At 51.2% G+C, this 12305-nt stretch overlaps 5 protein-coding genes across 5 annotated transcripts; 3 read left to right on the forward strand and 2 right to left on the reverse strand.

Moving 5' to 3' along the window:
* Window positions 1–1378: 1378 nt before the first annotated feature.
* Window positions 1379–2556, forward strand: BDZ99DRAFT_516074 (uncharacterized protein; the record flags this gene model as incomplete). The annotated part of the gene is made up of 2 exons (XM_033725033.1): window positions 1379–1589; window positions 1658–2556. 2 exons carry the CDS (start codon window positions 1379–1381, stop codon window positions 2554–2556), a joined length of 1110 nt encoding a protein of 369 aa, XP_033582305.1.
* A 317-nt stretch (window positions 2557–2873) lies between these two features.
* BDZ99DRAFT_435630 (putative flavonoid 3-hydroxylase) lies at window positions 2874–4653 on the reverse strand (the record flags this gene model as incomplete). Its single annotated transcript, XM_033717490.1, has 2 exons — window positions 2874–3816; window positions 3871–4653. The coding sequence occupies 2 exons, from the start codon at window positions 4651–4653 to the stop codon at window positions 3019–3021; spliced, it is 1581 nt and encodes a 526-aa protein (XP_033582306.1). The 3' UTR covers window positions 2874–3018.
* A 468-nt stretch (window positions 4654–5121) lies between these two features.
* On the forward strand, window positions 5122–6817 carry BDZ99DRAFT_379028 (putative glucose dehydrogenase; the record flags this gene model as incomplete). Its single annotated transcript, XM_033715130.1, has 2 exons — window positions 5122–6672; window positions 6728–6817. The coding sequence occupies 2 exons, from the start codon at window positions 5122–5124 to the stop codon at window positions 6815–6817; spliced, it is 1641 nt and encodes a 546-aa protein (XP_033582307.1).
* A 181-nt stretch (window positions 6818–6998) lies between these two features.
* Window positions 6999–9540, forward strand: BDZ99DRAFT_194222 (HET-domain-containing protein). The gene has a single exon (XM_033713183.1). It carries the CDS (start codon window positions 7300–7302, stop codon window positions 9235–9237), a length of 1938 nt encoding a protein of 645 aa, XP_033582308.1. The 5' UTR covers window positions 6999–7299; the 3' UTR covers window positions 9238–9540.
* Window positions 9541–10159: 619 nt separating this feature from the next.
* On the reverse strand, window positions 10160–10720 carry BDZ99DRAFT_516078 (uncharacterized protein; the record flags this gene model as incomplete). The annotated part of the gene is made up of 1 exon (XM_033725034.1): window positions 10160–10720. One exon carries the CDS (start codon window positions 10718–10720, stop codon window positions 10160–10162), a length of 561 nt encoding a protein of 186 aa, XP_033582309.1.
* Between the last annotated feature and the right edge of the window lie 1585 nt (window positions 10721–12305).

The raw sequence follows: 12305 nt of genomic DNA on the forward strand, positions 1-12305 counted from the left end.
CAAGGCTATTCATCGCTGGACCCACAGTCGGGCTTGTACGATGATCTATTATGAGCTTGCGAGAACTACAAGGGGGTCGCCTGAGTGGGCCACCCGCCCTCCCTGCAACTTTTGGTGGCGTTATAGTAATCATCTATGAAAAGAGTATGGATACAACTATAATGCCACCAAAAGTTGCAAGGAGGACGGTTGGCCCGCTCAGGCGACCCCCTCGTAATAACATCGCGAACCCCCTGCAAGGAAATTCTTAAGACTCGGCTTTTTATTGGACCAGCCGCTCATCCAGGGAAGGCAGACTGTCGTTTATAGACAGTGGGGTGTCGGTGTTCAGACCTACAGGGGCTTGCGCAAGCACTAACTATTTCTGAGCTAAATGCTGACCGCTCTCCCAATCTCTCGCCCGCATTAGGAGCCCAGCATACCGATCCTACGTTAGCCCGGGAATATATAACAGGGCAGGGATCGGTGTTGGCCGGCAAGCCGTTCTCCGCTGGTCTAAGCTCAAAGCAGGAGGCGGAGGAGACCGCCGTAACAAAATCAGTGTCCCTACGAAATGCACCGGCATCATTCGTTGGAATATCCGCAAGGCCTTTCAGAAGCAAATGGCTTGCTTTCAACTGCAGCTAAGAGTGAATTGTCTTTGGCGGGAGAGACGCAGTGACAACTTGTTCTGATCGGCGATCGATCACACGGCACACGGGAAGACGTGGGGGGCACGGCCCGCTACCGCCGCGGGAAACTCCCCCAACTCCCTCATGGAACTAGACTAAGCGAACGTCCCGTGCTTGTAGTATATTTTGACCCCTCGACCTTCCTCTAATAGACGACACGAGGTATTTAACGCTGCGGGCCGCCAAGAGAGCGGTTCGTATGCGGTTCGGCACTCTATGCAAAACTACAGAGGACTTATCTGAGGAACCCCTAGGTCCTAATCAAATGTAACATGCCGGCAGCTACTTTCCAGATTGCCTTGGAGGTGGGCGAGGCGCAGCGCCACCATGCATCCGCGGCCTGAGCAAGGCACGGTGACGAGATAGTCCCGTGGGCCTCCATTCGCTCCACGGTAATGTCTTCTTGTGGAGGCATGTAGCATGCAAAGTCTAGTTATAGAACCTTGGAGATGCACTCCTACGCTATATGTATTAGGCTGCGTCGGAGTCCGTAACATGGCTGCTCCGTTTTCCGGTGCCGCACTCTCCAACCCGCACATGTGATTTTTGATGAGGCTAGATAGCTAGAGGATTATGTGACGTGAATCTTGAACTGCTGCCCTGCCCGCATCTCTCCTTAGGCTCCTCTGCATCCTCGTTTATCGTCTTCTCCTCTTTTTCTCCGCTTTCTCCCATCGTGCGTTCCTATCGTCTCTGTTTCTTTGATCATGGACACGTCTACACTCCCAGCAGATGGGCTGACGGAGATGGGCCTCCGAACGATTGTCATCACTGTCGTTTTCAGCTTTCTAGCAACCGTTGCTGTCATTGGTCGCTTCTGGGCTCGCTATTTAAATGCAATCACGCCCTTGTTAGAGGACTGGCTCGTAGTTGGAGGACTAATCGTAAATTGGGGATACGCGGCTGGAAACATCGTTTGTAAGTAACTCCAAAAAACACCTACTGTCAAGAGTCATAGACAGCAGCCGCTAACACAACCCACACAGTCGCATACAACGGCCTCGGCGTGCACCCCCCCGACCTCGTCGCAGCCGGCAAAGCAAACCAGCTCCAAAACCAACTCAAGCTCCTCATCGCCAACCAAGTCACCTACGCCATCGCGCTCGGCCTGGTAAAGACCTCCATCCTGCTTTCCCTGAAACGCATCTTCAACGTCTTCAGGGCCTTCCGGATCATCGCAAACTGCGCCATGGTCTTCTGCATCTGCTGGGCGATGCAAACCATCCTCATCGCCTTCCTGATCTGCCGCCCGCTCAGCTATAACTGGGACCAGGTCAACAAGTCAGGCACATGCGGCAACACGACCGTCGCGTACGTGAGCATTGGCGTGGTCGACGTAATCAGCGACATCATCATCTTCGTGCTGCCCATGCCGCTCATCAACGGCCTCAAGATGCGGCGGAGCTCCAGGCTGGCGACTATGGCCATCTTCACGCTGGGGCTGTTTACGGTGGCCGCGGGCGTGGTGCGCACGGCTATGGTCTTGCACACGCGCTTCAGCCCGAATGACCTCGAGGGCCCGACGCAGAACCTGATCTGGGCTAGTGTGGAGCCGTCTGTCGCTATCATTGTCGCGTGTCTCCTCGTTATTCGGCCTTTGCTCGTCTTCGCGCGGGCGAAGTGCTCGAGCTTGATCTCGCGATTGCCGTATGGAAGCGGGAGCGCTTGGTCTACGAGGAAGTCGGCTAAGGATAGCTATATCCTGACCGATGGGACGACGAAGTCTAAGCGGGGTTTCACAGCGCAGAAGAACGAGAGCGAGCGCGAGCTGAAGACGGTGCCGGGCAAGATTTGGCAGACGACCGAGGTACACATTGATGGGGGCTGGTCAAGGACGCCGTCGGGGGAAGTGCCGCACAGGACTGACGTGGTAACGGCGGTTTAACGGGGTAGGGGGCTGTTGAAAGGCTTGTTTTCTTTGGCTGTCACTGTCTATATGAGTTCACGCATCAATTTTGGTTATTCGACGAAGATGTACTTTAATAGCTAGCAGGACATGTCTGTATGAAGTATTATAGTTCATTTACTGTAATTTCTGTCGTCTTATTTTGTACTCTGAATCTATTGTCTCTCTTCTGTTGATATCCAAACCTTACTTCTGTGCGCAAAGCTTTATTACTTTCATCAGTTCACAAATGTAGTATTTTCATCTTGTCGGGGACACGGTGGTCAGATTCGCCGTCAATGGCATCATTTTGGCTTGATCGCGTCAGAAATATGAGCAACTACGGCCTCCGCCTGATTATATATTGTATTAAAACCCTCGAACCTATGAGACGTAATGGTCTGATATAATTACAAACCTGACTTCCGTAGACTACCTTTGTATGAAAAAGCATTCTAGGTACTACTTCCTCTCCTTCAGAACCCTTATCTTCACACCCTTCGTATCAGGCTCCGTCTCCCCAATAAAACAATCCCTCACAATCTTCACATCCCGCTCATAAATTGTATCCACCAGCTCCAGATCAAAGCGACGAAACACGGTAGCGAGCGTCATAAGCATCATAGTAGTCGCAAAAGCGTACCCGAGACACATACGATGACCACGATGAAACGGGATGTAATACTTATCCTTCGCTACATCAATCTTTCCCGCAGCATCAAGCCATCTCTCAGGCTTGAACGCGTGGGGGTCTGGGTATATAGACGGGTCGTGGAGCGTGTGGCGCAGGGACATTCCCACGGCGGTACCAGGGTGGATAACCCAGTCTTTGTACCGAAGCACCTCGCTTGGACACACGACTTCGAGGCGGCTTGTTGAGATGGCTTGGAGCCGCAGGGACTCTTTCACTACTGCGTTGAGGTACGGCAGCTCCTCGACTTGTTGCACTCTGAGGCGTTTTGAAGGATCGGGCGTAGCCGTATCGAGCTCTTGCTGCAGTCTTTGCAGAACTGAAGGATTCGTGAGGAGCCAGAACGTGCAATTTGTCATGGTCCGAGCTGCGGGATCGCTACCGCCAAAGATGGCGGTAAAGGCGTCGTGGTCCAATCGACCGGGCGTCTTCTCTGCAAGCGGCAGGTTGGTTTGAAGGATGGCTTCGAAGACGGTTTGTGGACGCGTTTCCGGGGTACCGTCCCAGATAGTGACTTTCTCATCCGAGGCAACCTTTTTGCAGGCTTCGACGGCTTCGCGCTGCATTTTCTTTGAAGGTATGTTAGTGTTCGTCTCACGCTGATCAAGTCAAGGAGTACTCACGCCATGTAACCTGATCGAAGGAGCAAACACGGGGTACAGAACCTTGACAAGCCATTCAGGGCATGGCAAAAGCCATTCGGCGACATACGGGAACTGCTTGAAAAACGGAGACACAGCTGCAATAGCTTTGACAGTAAGAAGCCAGTCCACGGCTTCGTGAGGTGAGTCATGGAGGCCAATAGGATGGCCAAAAGCGTAACGGGAGACAATCTCAGTCGCGGTGGAGAGGAAGTCCACGCGGACATCTGTCACTTTTCCTGAAATCTGACGGTTGCGCAGGCGATCTGAGAAGTCCTCAATTTGAGATTGGAAAATAGGCTCCGCTGTCCGATAAACGCGCTTAGAGAAATAGGCGGCCAGTGGTGCTTTTCGTGCGCGGTGGGGTTCGTGTTTTACGGTGCCAAAGACTCCAAGCGGCGTGCCAGCGAAAAGACAGCTTGGGGGATACTTGTCTCTGACTGCGCTGCCGGCCCGATAGAGAGTATCGTAGAACTCGGGATCTTTGATGTGTAACTCGTCCGGATTTACTCTGACAATGGGGCCGTACTGCTCATGCATTCGATCGGTCTCAAACATGAATTGCCCGCCTGCGCCTTTGAGGACATCGAAGTAGAACTCGTACCATTTTGTAGCAGCAGCGAGTTTCGGCCCAGGGAATCTAGCGAGAGGGTGAAAATAAAGGCGATAGATGACGAGCCCAAAGGAGTATAGAGCAATAGCGAGGAAGAAAACGGCGAAAAAGCTGGTGATTGAAAATGACGAGAAAAACGACGAGAAACCCATCTTGACGGTAATGCAAACAAACTGACAGAAGCACGGCAGATTTATTAGGGACGCGTTCAATCGCGACGCCTTCTTGTTGGAGCATAGTCCGGGATCACGTGATAGAGTGCAGTGGGGGTTGATTCGAGAACCCGCCCACGGGGATCTCGATATTGGATGCAGGGGTCACTGCAGAGAGGTATTTCAGTCCCAAACGGCCTTCCCCGCTGGTGGGTATAGCTAACGGACTCCGACCATTCTGCGCCCCCCCAGGTTACTCCAACCGGCGACTAAATTAATTGCGGCACGGGCGATGTGGTGCGACCCAAGACCCGCTGACGGCCCATTTTAAATCCATCTGCAGGGGCACCGAGGCGGGGAGCTACGGCCACCAACACCTTGAGGTTGTATTTTATAGAAATCCCATCAACGTACTGGAGAGGTTCATACAACGCCTCGCGGAGAACAGTCTTGCAACCAAAAATCAACATGGCGGATATCCTCATCGTCGGCGGCGGCACTGCTGGCGTCGTCCTAGCTTCTCGACTGCACCAGAACAAACCAGAGCTCTCCATTCTCCTCATAGAGGCAGGCCCCGATGTCACCAATCACGCGCATATCTCGAATCCTGCTGAAGCTGCGTTTTTGCATGGCTCAGACCTCGACTGGATGTACATGACCGCTCCCCAGAAACATCTCAATGGCCTTCCCCGCTACAATTGCGCAATCAAGGGCTTGTCGGGCGGCACCATTATCAACACCGGCGGCTGGATTCGAGGTGATGCCCTCGACTATGATGAGTGGGCGAAGCAAGTGAACGATCCGCGATGGAGCTACAATGGCCTTCTTCCATACTTCAAGCGTTCTGAGCACCATTTTGACCCCAACGCCGATCCTGCCCAACATGGATTTGATGGCCCAATGCACACCGCATCTATCAGCTCTTCTGGCCGCAAGTTTCCCCTACGAGACACCATTCTCAAGCTCTGGTCTCATCTCGGCCTGAAATACGTACTCGATGCGAACAACGGTCATCCACAGGGCATTGCGGAATTAGTCGAGAACTGGCGAGATGGAAAGCGACAGATCGCCAGCTCCGTCTATCCACTTGATGGAGTCAAAGTCCTGACCGACACTCTCGTGCGTCGCATTCTCCTGGGCAGCGAGAATGTTGCTGAGGGCGTGGAGTTGGCCAATGGAGAGAAGCACATGATCAAACCAGATGGTCAAGTCATCGTCTCTGCTGGCGCCTATCGTACGCCGCAACTCCTCCAGCTTTCAGGCATCGGCGACCCAGCACAGCTCTCCCAGCGTGGCATTGAAACATCCGTCAACCTCCCAGAAGTCGGCAAGAACCTGCACGACCATCTGATGCTCTTCAGATACTGGAAGCTTCGCCATCCAGAGAAAGGGCTTGCTCTCGGATCTCCATCATTTTCTGGTCCCAACTTTGAGAAAGGAGGACCAGTTGACTGGCTGGTCACAGCACCTATTCCCACCGCACCTCTGAAAGCAGCCATCGAAAAAGATGAAGGCCCAGTTTCAGACGACCATGCCCTATTGAAAGGTCCACGAAGCCATCTAGAGATGAACCTTCTCTACGCCGCTGTCGCCGCAGAGACGCAAGGGCTCCAAATCCCTCTGGACGGAAACTCTATAATGACCTACTATATGGGCTGCCTACCCACCTCCCGTGGCTCCATCACTCTCGCCTCAAGTGATCCAGCCGCCCAACCCGTCATCGACCCTAACTACTACGCCACGGAGACAGACAAGCACGTTATGCGTGAAGGATTCCGCATGCACACTCGACTCATGTACGATACGCCAGAAGGAAAAGAACTTGTGGTAGAAGAACATACTCCCCCCGGGCTACCGACCCTTGGATTAGATGCTTCAGATGAGCAAATCGATGAACGGATCAAGTTCGGCGGGTCTACCGTATTTCATCCTGGCGGGACGGCTGCTATGGGAAGCGTTGTTGATGGTTCGCTCAAAGTCAAGGGCGTTCAGAGACTGAGGGTGGTTGATGCTAGTGTGGTAAGTTTTCGTTTCCATGGTTGAGCTGCCCATGAAGCTAATAAATGCATTCTAGATCCCTCAGCCGCTTGCTTCGCACTACCAGGTCGCGGTTTATGCTATCGCTGAGCAGGCTGCCGATATCATCCTGAGTGAGCTTGCTTGAGTGATAAGTATACTCTCCTGGTGAGATGTTGCCTAGTAGGACCAGCGTCTGGCCGAAAAGGTGCTCGGTTTATTCAGCTTGACGGCGCATTAGCCACTTTACATAAAGCCTTTCCGGTACCTCTTAGCGTGAACGTAGTTGCATTTGTCCAATGACGTAAAAAATATGACCTTGTTCGTGTGGCGTGCAAACCTGCAAGTCCCATTGATCACGTGCATGTGCTCGCTTGAGTAACTCGCTTAGGATGTCTAGCAGCCGCGCTGGTAGTGGAGTTGAGTGATTCGCAAAGTTAAGACATGATTAAGAAGGTGAATAGTTGATCCAAGAAGAGAAGTACGGCACACTACACCAATCCTGGTTTATAGTACACCGTAGCCGAGGGGCGCTCTCCAACACCTCTCATGAACTTCTACTTTAACAACACTTGTATTATTTCAAAGCACGTATGTACAAAGAGCGTCAAGCCTCCCACCTGATAGGTCATGTCATATAGCAGCTTTTGCTACCTTGCTCTCAACCACCATGCTCACGAGATCCGTGTTCTCACTCTTTGGCCAGGCTGTCCAGACGATCCGCTCCAATGTGATCTTTCAACTGCGAGGCTCACCACCAGGCCCGTCTTTAATGCGCTTTCTTATGTCTGGGGTGATCCTGTAAACCCAAACGATCCCGACACTGTCATAACTCTCGACGGCTGCAATTTTCCGGTAACGGCGAGCCTATTTTCCGCTCTACGGCACCTCCGTCCCCCGGTCGGAGGCCATCCATTGCGTCTCTGGGTAGATGCCGTGTGCATCAACCAAGCAGACCTAGAAGAGCGGAGTCAGCAAGTTGCTATGATGCGGGATATATATGCATCTGCTGAACGAGTGGTCATATGGCTTGGAGATGAAGATGACGATAGCAACGCTGTTTTTGATGCTCTAGGAGACATCGTTGCACCAAGCAGCCATCAATATGACGAGGAGCAAGCAGGGCACAGACAGATGTTGATGCGGCAATGTAGCGGTGCCTTCTACAGCCTCGCAGATCGTCGTCCGTGGTTCTCGCGCGTGTGGATTCTTCAAGAGCTGGCGATGGCGAAGCAAGATCCGTTGGTGGCGTGCGGGTGGAAGTCTGTGGCTTGGTCGGTCTTTATCGATGCTTGTAAGATCATTGCCAGAGCTTTGTTCACCGAGATAGGTATGGTCAGGCAAAAGGTGCAAGATGGGGGTTATAAGAGACTGGATGGTACTATGCCTGATACTGATGCGAACGATGTAAGTGACGATAATACTGTCAAAGTTCTCGCCAAGTTGAAGATCGATGTCCTGGAAGACCTCCACGACGCCGTGCGGACTCGGAACGGGGAAAGTTTGTGGAAACTACTCATAATTTCGAGGACCTCAGAGTCTACCGATCCAAGAGATAGAGTCTACGGCCTTCTTGGCCTTCTAGAGCCCGACGCATTAGACCCGCAGAACAGCTTCGTCATCCCGATTGACTACCGGAAACCAACCGCCGCCGTCTACGCGGATGCCGTGTCCCACATCTTCTCTAGAGGAGAAGGTCCATACTTCCTCTCAGGTGCATTCCTCCCAGGTACTTCTGCGGCTGCTCCTCATATCAACTCCCTTCCATCAACAATAGCGCAGCCTAGCCTCCCAACTTGGGTTCCTGATCTCTCGCGTCAAGTGGCTGGAAAAGCGACACAGCCTTCCGGCATACAATTCCATCCACCAGCGGGTATCAGCGTCTCAGGAGTCGGTACAGATTGTAACAATGGAAGAGTGTTAGAGGACGGTAGAACGCTCCAGGTCGAGGGACTCCTCGTTGACACGATCGAGCGGGTAATTCCACTTGGGACTTCTTTCGATTCGTTGGTCGAGAAGCTTCCAGATATAGAGTCGCGAGCGGCTGAAGCCAGAGAGCGACCTTTTCATTTTGGACCCTCTACCGCTGCTCTTATAGAGCAGTTCAAAAGAAAGGAGCCGCTCTGGCGAACCCTGATCTCGAATAAGCGGTTCATGTCTGGATACGATGCTGCGCCTTCAACTTACGAAGAAGCTTATCTAAATCTCTTGAATCAGCGAGTATCACCACTTGGCGCCGACCGCAGCGAGGACGACGCTCAGGGTAACGAGTATGAACTATGCTTAGAGCGGTGTATTAATAATCGGACATTCTTTCTAACGAAGGGCGGATTCTTTGGCATATGTGTCCCGGATAGCCGCGAAGGTGACATTGTTTCCATTATATTTGGGTCACCAGTACCGTTCATACTTCGCCCAGCAGAGAGCGCTGTATCAGTATCTAGTTGCGAACGGGATTATCACTTCTTAGTTGGTGCATCCTACGTTAGTGGCATCATGAGTGGCGAGTTAGTGGATGAATTATACTGCGAAGATTTGATGGATTCGACCACTTTCTTTATCCAGTAGGAAGATTTTTATACGATTATATCACAAGAACAATCTTTTATAACAGGCTTAGAAGATTAGGATATTGATTGTCTGTTCCTATCGAAACCGCAAGGGAATATTTTGGAACCTTGAGGGGCTTCATTCCAGGAGTTGAATATGGCTAATCAGGTTGGGCAACACATTCTTCCGTGTTGTGGAATTTGAAATCTACTATTGCGCTTTCTGATTTCGCGTCGGCTTTCCTTGTCTTCATCTTAAAATGATCGTGTATCCTGTGGCTACAGGCCATCCAAACCTAAGTGGCGCCTTTTCCGTCTTTTCCGAACCTACGCCAAAGCTGCCCGCTTAGCGTCAAAGTCTAGGCTTCTTTCATCCTTCACAGACCGCTTTCTTCATCACCAGCTCAGAAGATGGGCCTTCTGACTGCCTCGGAACCCCTTTGAGAAGCAAATCTAGAATCCGCGAGCCAGAGAAGCTCGTTCCAATCATCCAGCGCTCTCTTTTTCCTGTGTTGAAGAGCGTGTATTCGGTCAAAACCAAAAACCTAGCATATATTCAGCAATTGCACTCCCTTAGAGGAGCTTAAACTGTGTACAAATCTCGCTCGTTTCTCTTTCAGTAGCGCTATCTCGGCCAGTCGTTAAACGTCCAAGTACGCATTGTGTTGCTTTTATACCAAGGTGACTGGTTTGAAAGCAGGGGCCTGGTTTTCTCCCTCTCCATCACAGGCAGGTTTTGTATCGTTCCACAGCTCCCCTTGCATGATTCCATGAACGTAAGATTCTCCAATCGGCCTGAACTCCTCCTTCACCTCTGCCTTCCGTAACATGAATATCTCATCCAAAGGTTGCGTACGCATTGGGGCCAATCCCATATAACCTTTTGCGGTGACGAATAAGACCCTACCACGCGCCTGAGTCTCGTTTATGCCGGGATTCCGTTAGCGATTTCCATGAAAGGGTAGTATACGGGAGGTATAAGGGTCTATAGCCACCTCGCCCACCTCTAGTCGAAAAAGAATAGTATAAAGGCTTTTAACATCCTCATCTTCCGCAATCGACTCCTTCCCATTGTAAGGTTCTAAATCTGGAAGACCTTCCGTTTGAGGACCAACATCCGCGTTTGGCCGACCGGAGAAGCAAGCAGATTCCAAGTTCCGTTGGTTGTGAGACGGAAAGCAAGTCATCCTCTCATCTTCGACTAAGAATTCCGAGACGGGAAACTGGTCGGCGCATAAAGTGCGCATGACGGCTGGCTCCACTGGTTCGCCAGTTGGCCAATTCTGAGGACTTATGAAAGGCGTCAGGCGTGCTATGTGTTTGATTGGTGTCATGCAGTTGTTTTCTCTTCTCCAAGCCTCATCCGTGATATTGCGTATAAGGGACTCTAGCGGGATGACCTTGATGACCTCATCAATCCGACAACCGTGCAAGTGAAGCTTCATAGGGTCCACCATCATGTTTCGAAGGTTGGCGGCGTCGTAATCGGTCCTTCGATTCATACTGTCAAAACTTGAGCGAATCTGGCCTAACGAGTCTGGGCCGGCAAGAGACGACGTCAGCACGGTTTACCTCCAATCCGGAACCCAAGATGGGAGCTGGACGTCATGTACGTCGCGCTCGACACATGATAAGATGCTCAGGTCGTTGTCATCTATCAGCATCGCATAAGTGTATTCGATATATGTGACCAGGATCGACTCATCGCAGTTCGAACGCAACATCGATACAGCTGCGCCACTAGCGAGTCCCAGCAGCGCGTAGATTCTATCTGGGGGATTGGTGACCGTTCTTGTCTAAATCAACCACGGCAAAGTTGAGAGACCGAATCCAGTACCCTGACCGGTCGGGGATTCGGAATTTTGGCAATCATGAACAAGCCGACAGTCGTAAAGCCTCCAGTAAAAATTTAAGAGGTCGTTGAGCCGTATTATTATTATTATTATTATTATTATTAGGTTCTATTAGGCCGATTTGGCTCCCGTTAGGGTCTATGCGTTGAGCCGTATATCCGTACGCACCGCAGGATACAAATCAGAAAACCTAATTAACTAAGTTCCACAGAACACTATGGTGTCTTTTGCAAGGCACACTGCTTGAAACGTCCATAGTCGGGAGAAACCCAGGGAAGCCCGAAAAAGAAGGCTAGGCATTCGCGACGATATTGAACCCGTTCAAGGTACACCTCTGACCCCTGGTCCCTGTCTTTGGGAAACAGCTGACCAGGTGCTTCAACACAGCGGACAAGTTCCTTGATGTTCGAAATCGCAGTCCTTGTCTGTCAAAATCCAGGGCCAAGCTAGACCAGTACGTGAGGAGCATCGGAGTAGATGTTTTGCATGAGCATGACCTGATGATCTTTCATCTAGGTCCGCCTGATTGATGCATACTGGGTCGGCCCGCCCTGCAAGAGTTGGGCGGCCTTTTCAGGTCCGGCTCATGGCTTCCCAGGTCCAGTTCATGGAAGATTTCTTGGCGTGCATGTTCTTGGGTTCTCGCTAGTCCCGCTTCTTTAACGTTAGTTAGCCCCTTGGTACTGACTAAACCAATAGAGAGGTAGGAGCGCTATAGCGTGGAAGCCAATCCTGCATGATCTTCTCCATCCTTCGATCCGACGACTGGTACCAATTTTCGACTCTGATACCGCAGAAAGCCCAATTAGATTAACAAAGTTACGTCTAGCGGCAAACAATACACATGACTAGAAATGTCTCTAGTTGGAAGGAGGAGACGAGAGGCACCATCAGCCGATGCAGGTGTAATTGGATCTTCAGTGCCTGGTGTCTCGTCATCTCGTAGCAGTGGAGACTCCAGTGAAGATGGCATATGTTGTATTGACTACGTACGGACTGTATATATAGTGGGAAGGAAATGAGAGTGGCGATGATTGGTAATATAGATATTGTATGGAATCTTCCAGAGTATTCCAGCTATCATATACTAATGCATACTAACGTAGGCACCCAGTGCTAGCATAGGCTACCATCATCAGCTGCATCATCAACCACAGCATGGTATCTATGTTCACTGACAACGGGTAGATACCGAGCGATCACCAGGGGGTGCACTTCAGTAACTCTTTACTTG

Source organism: Mytilinidion resinicola, assembly GCF_010093595.1.
Source record: "Mytilinidion resinicola strain CBS 304.34 unplaced genomic scaffold BDZ99scaffold_3, whole genome shotgun sequence".
Taxonomy (NCBI): Eukaryota; Fungi; Ascomycota; class Dothideomycetes; order Mytilinidiales; family Mytilinidiaceae; genus Mytilinidion; species Mytilinidion resinicola.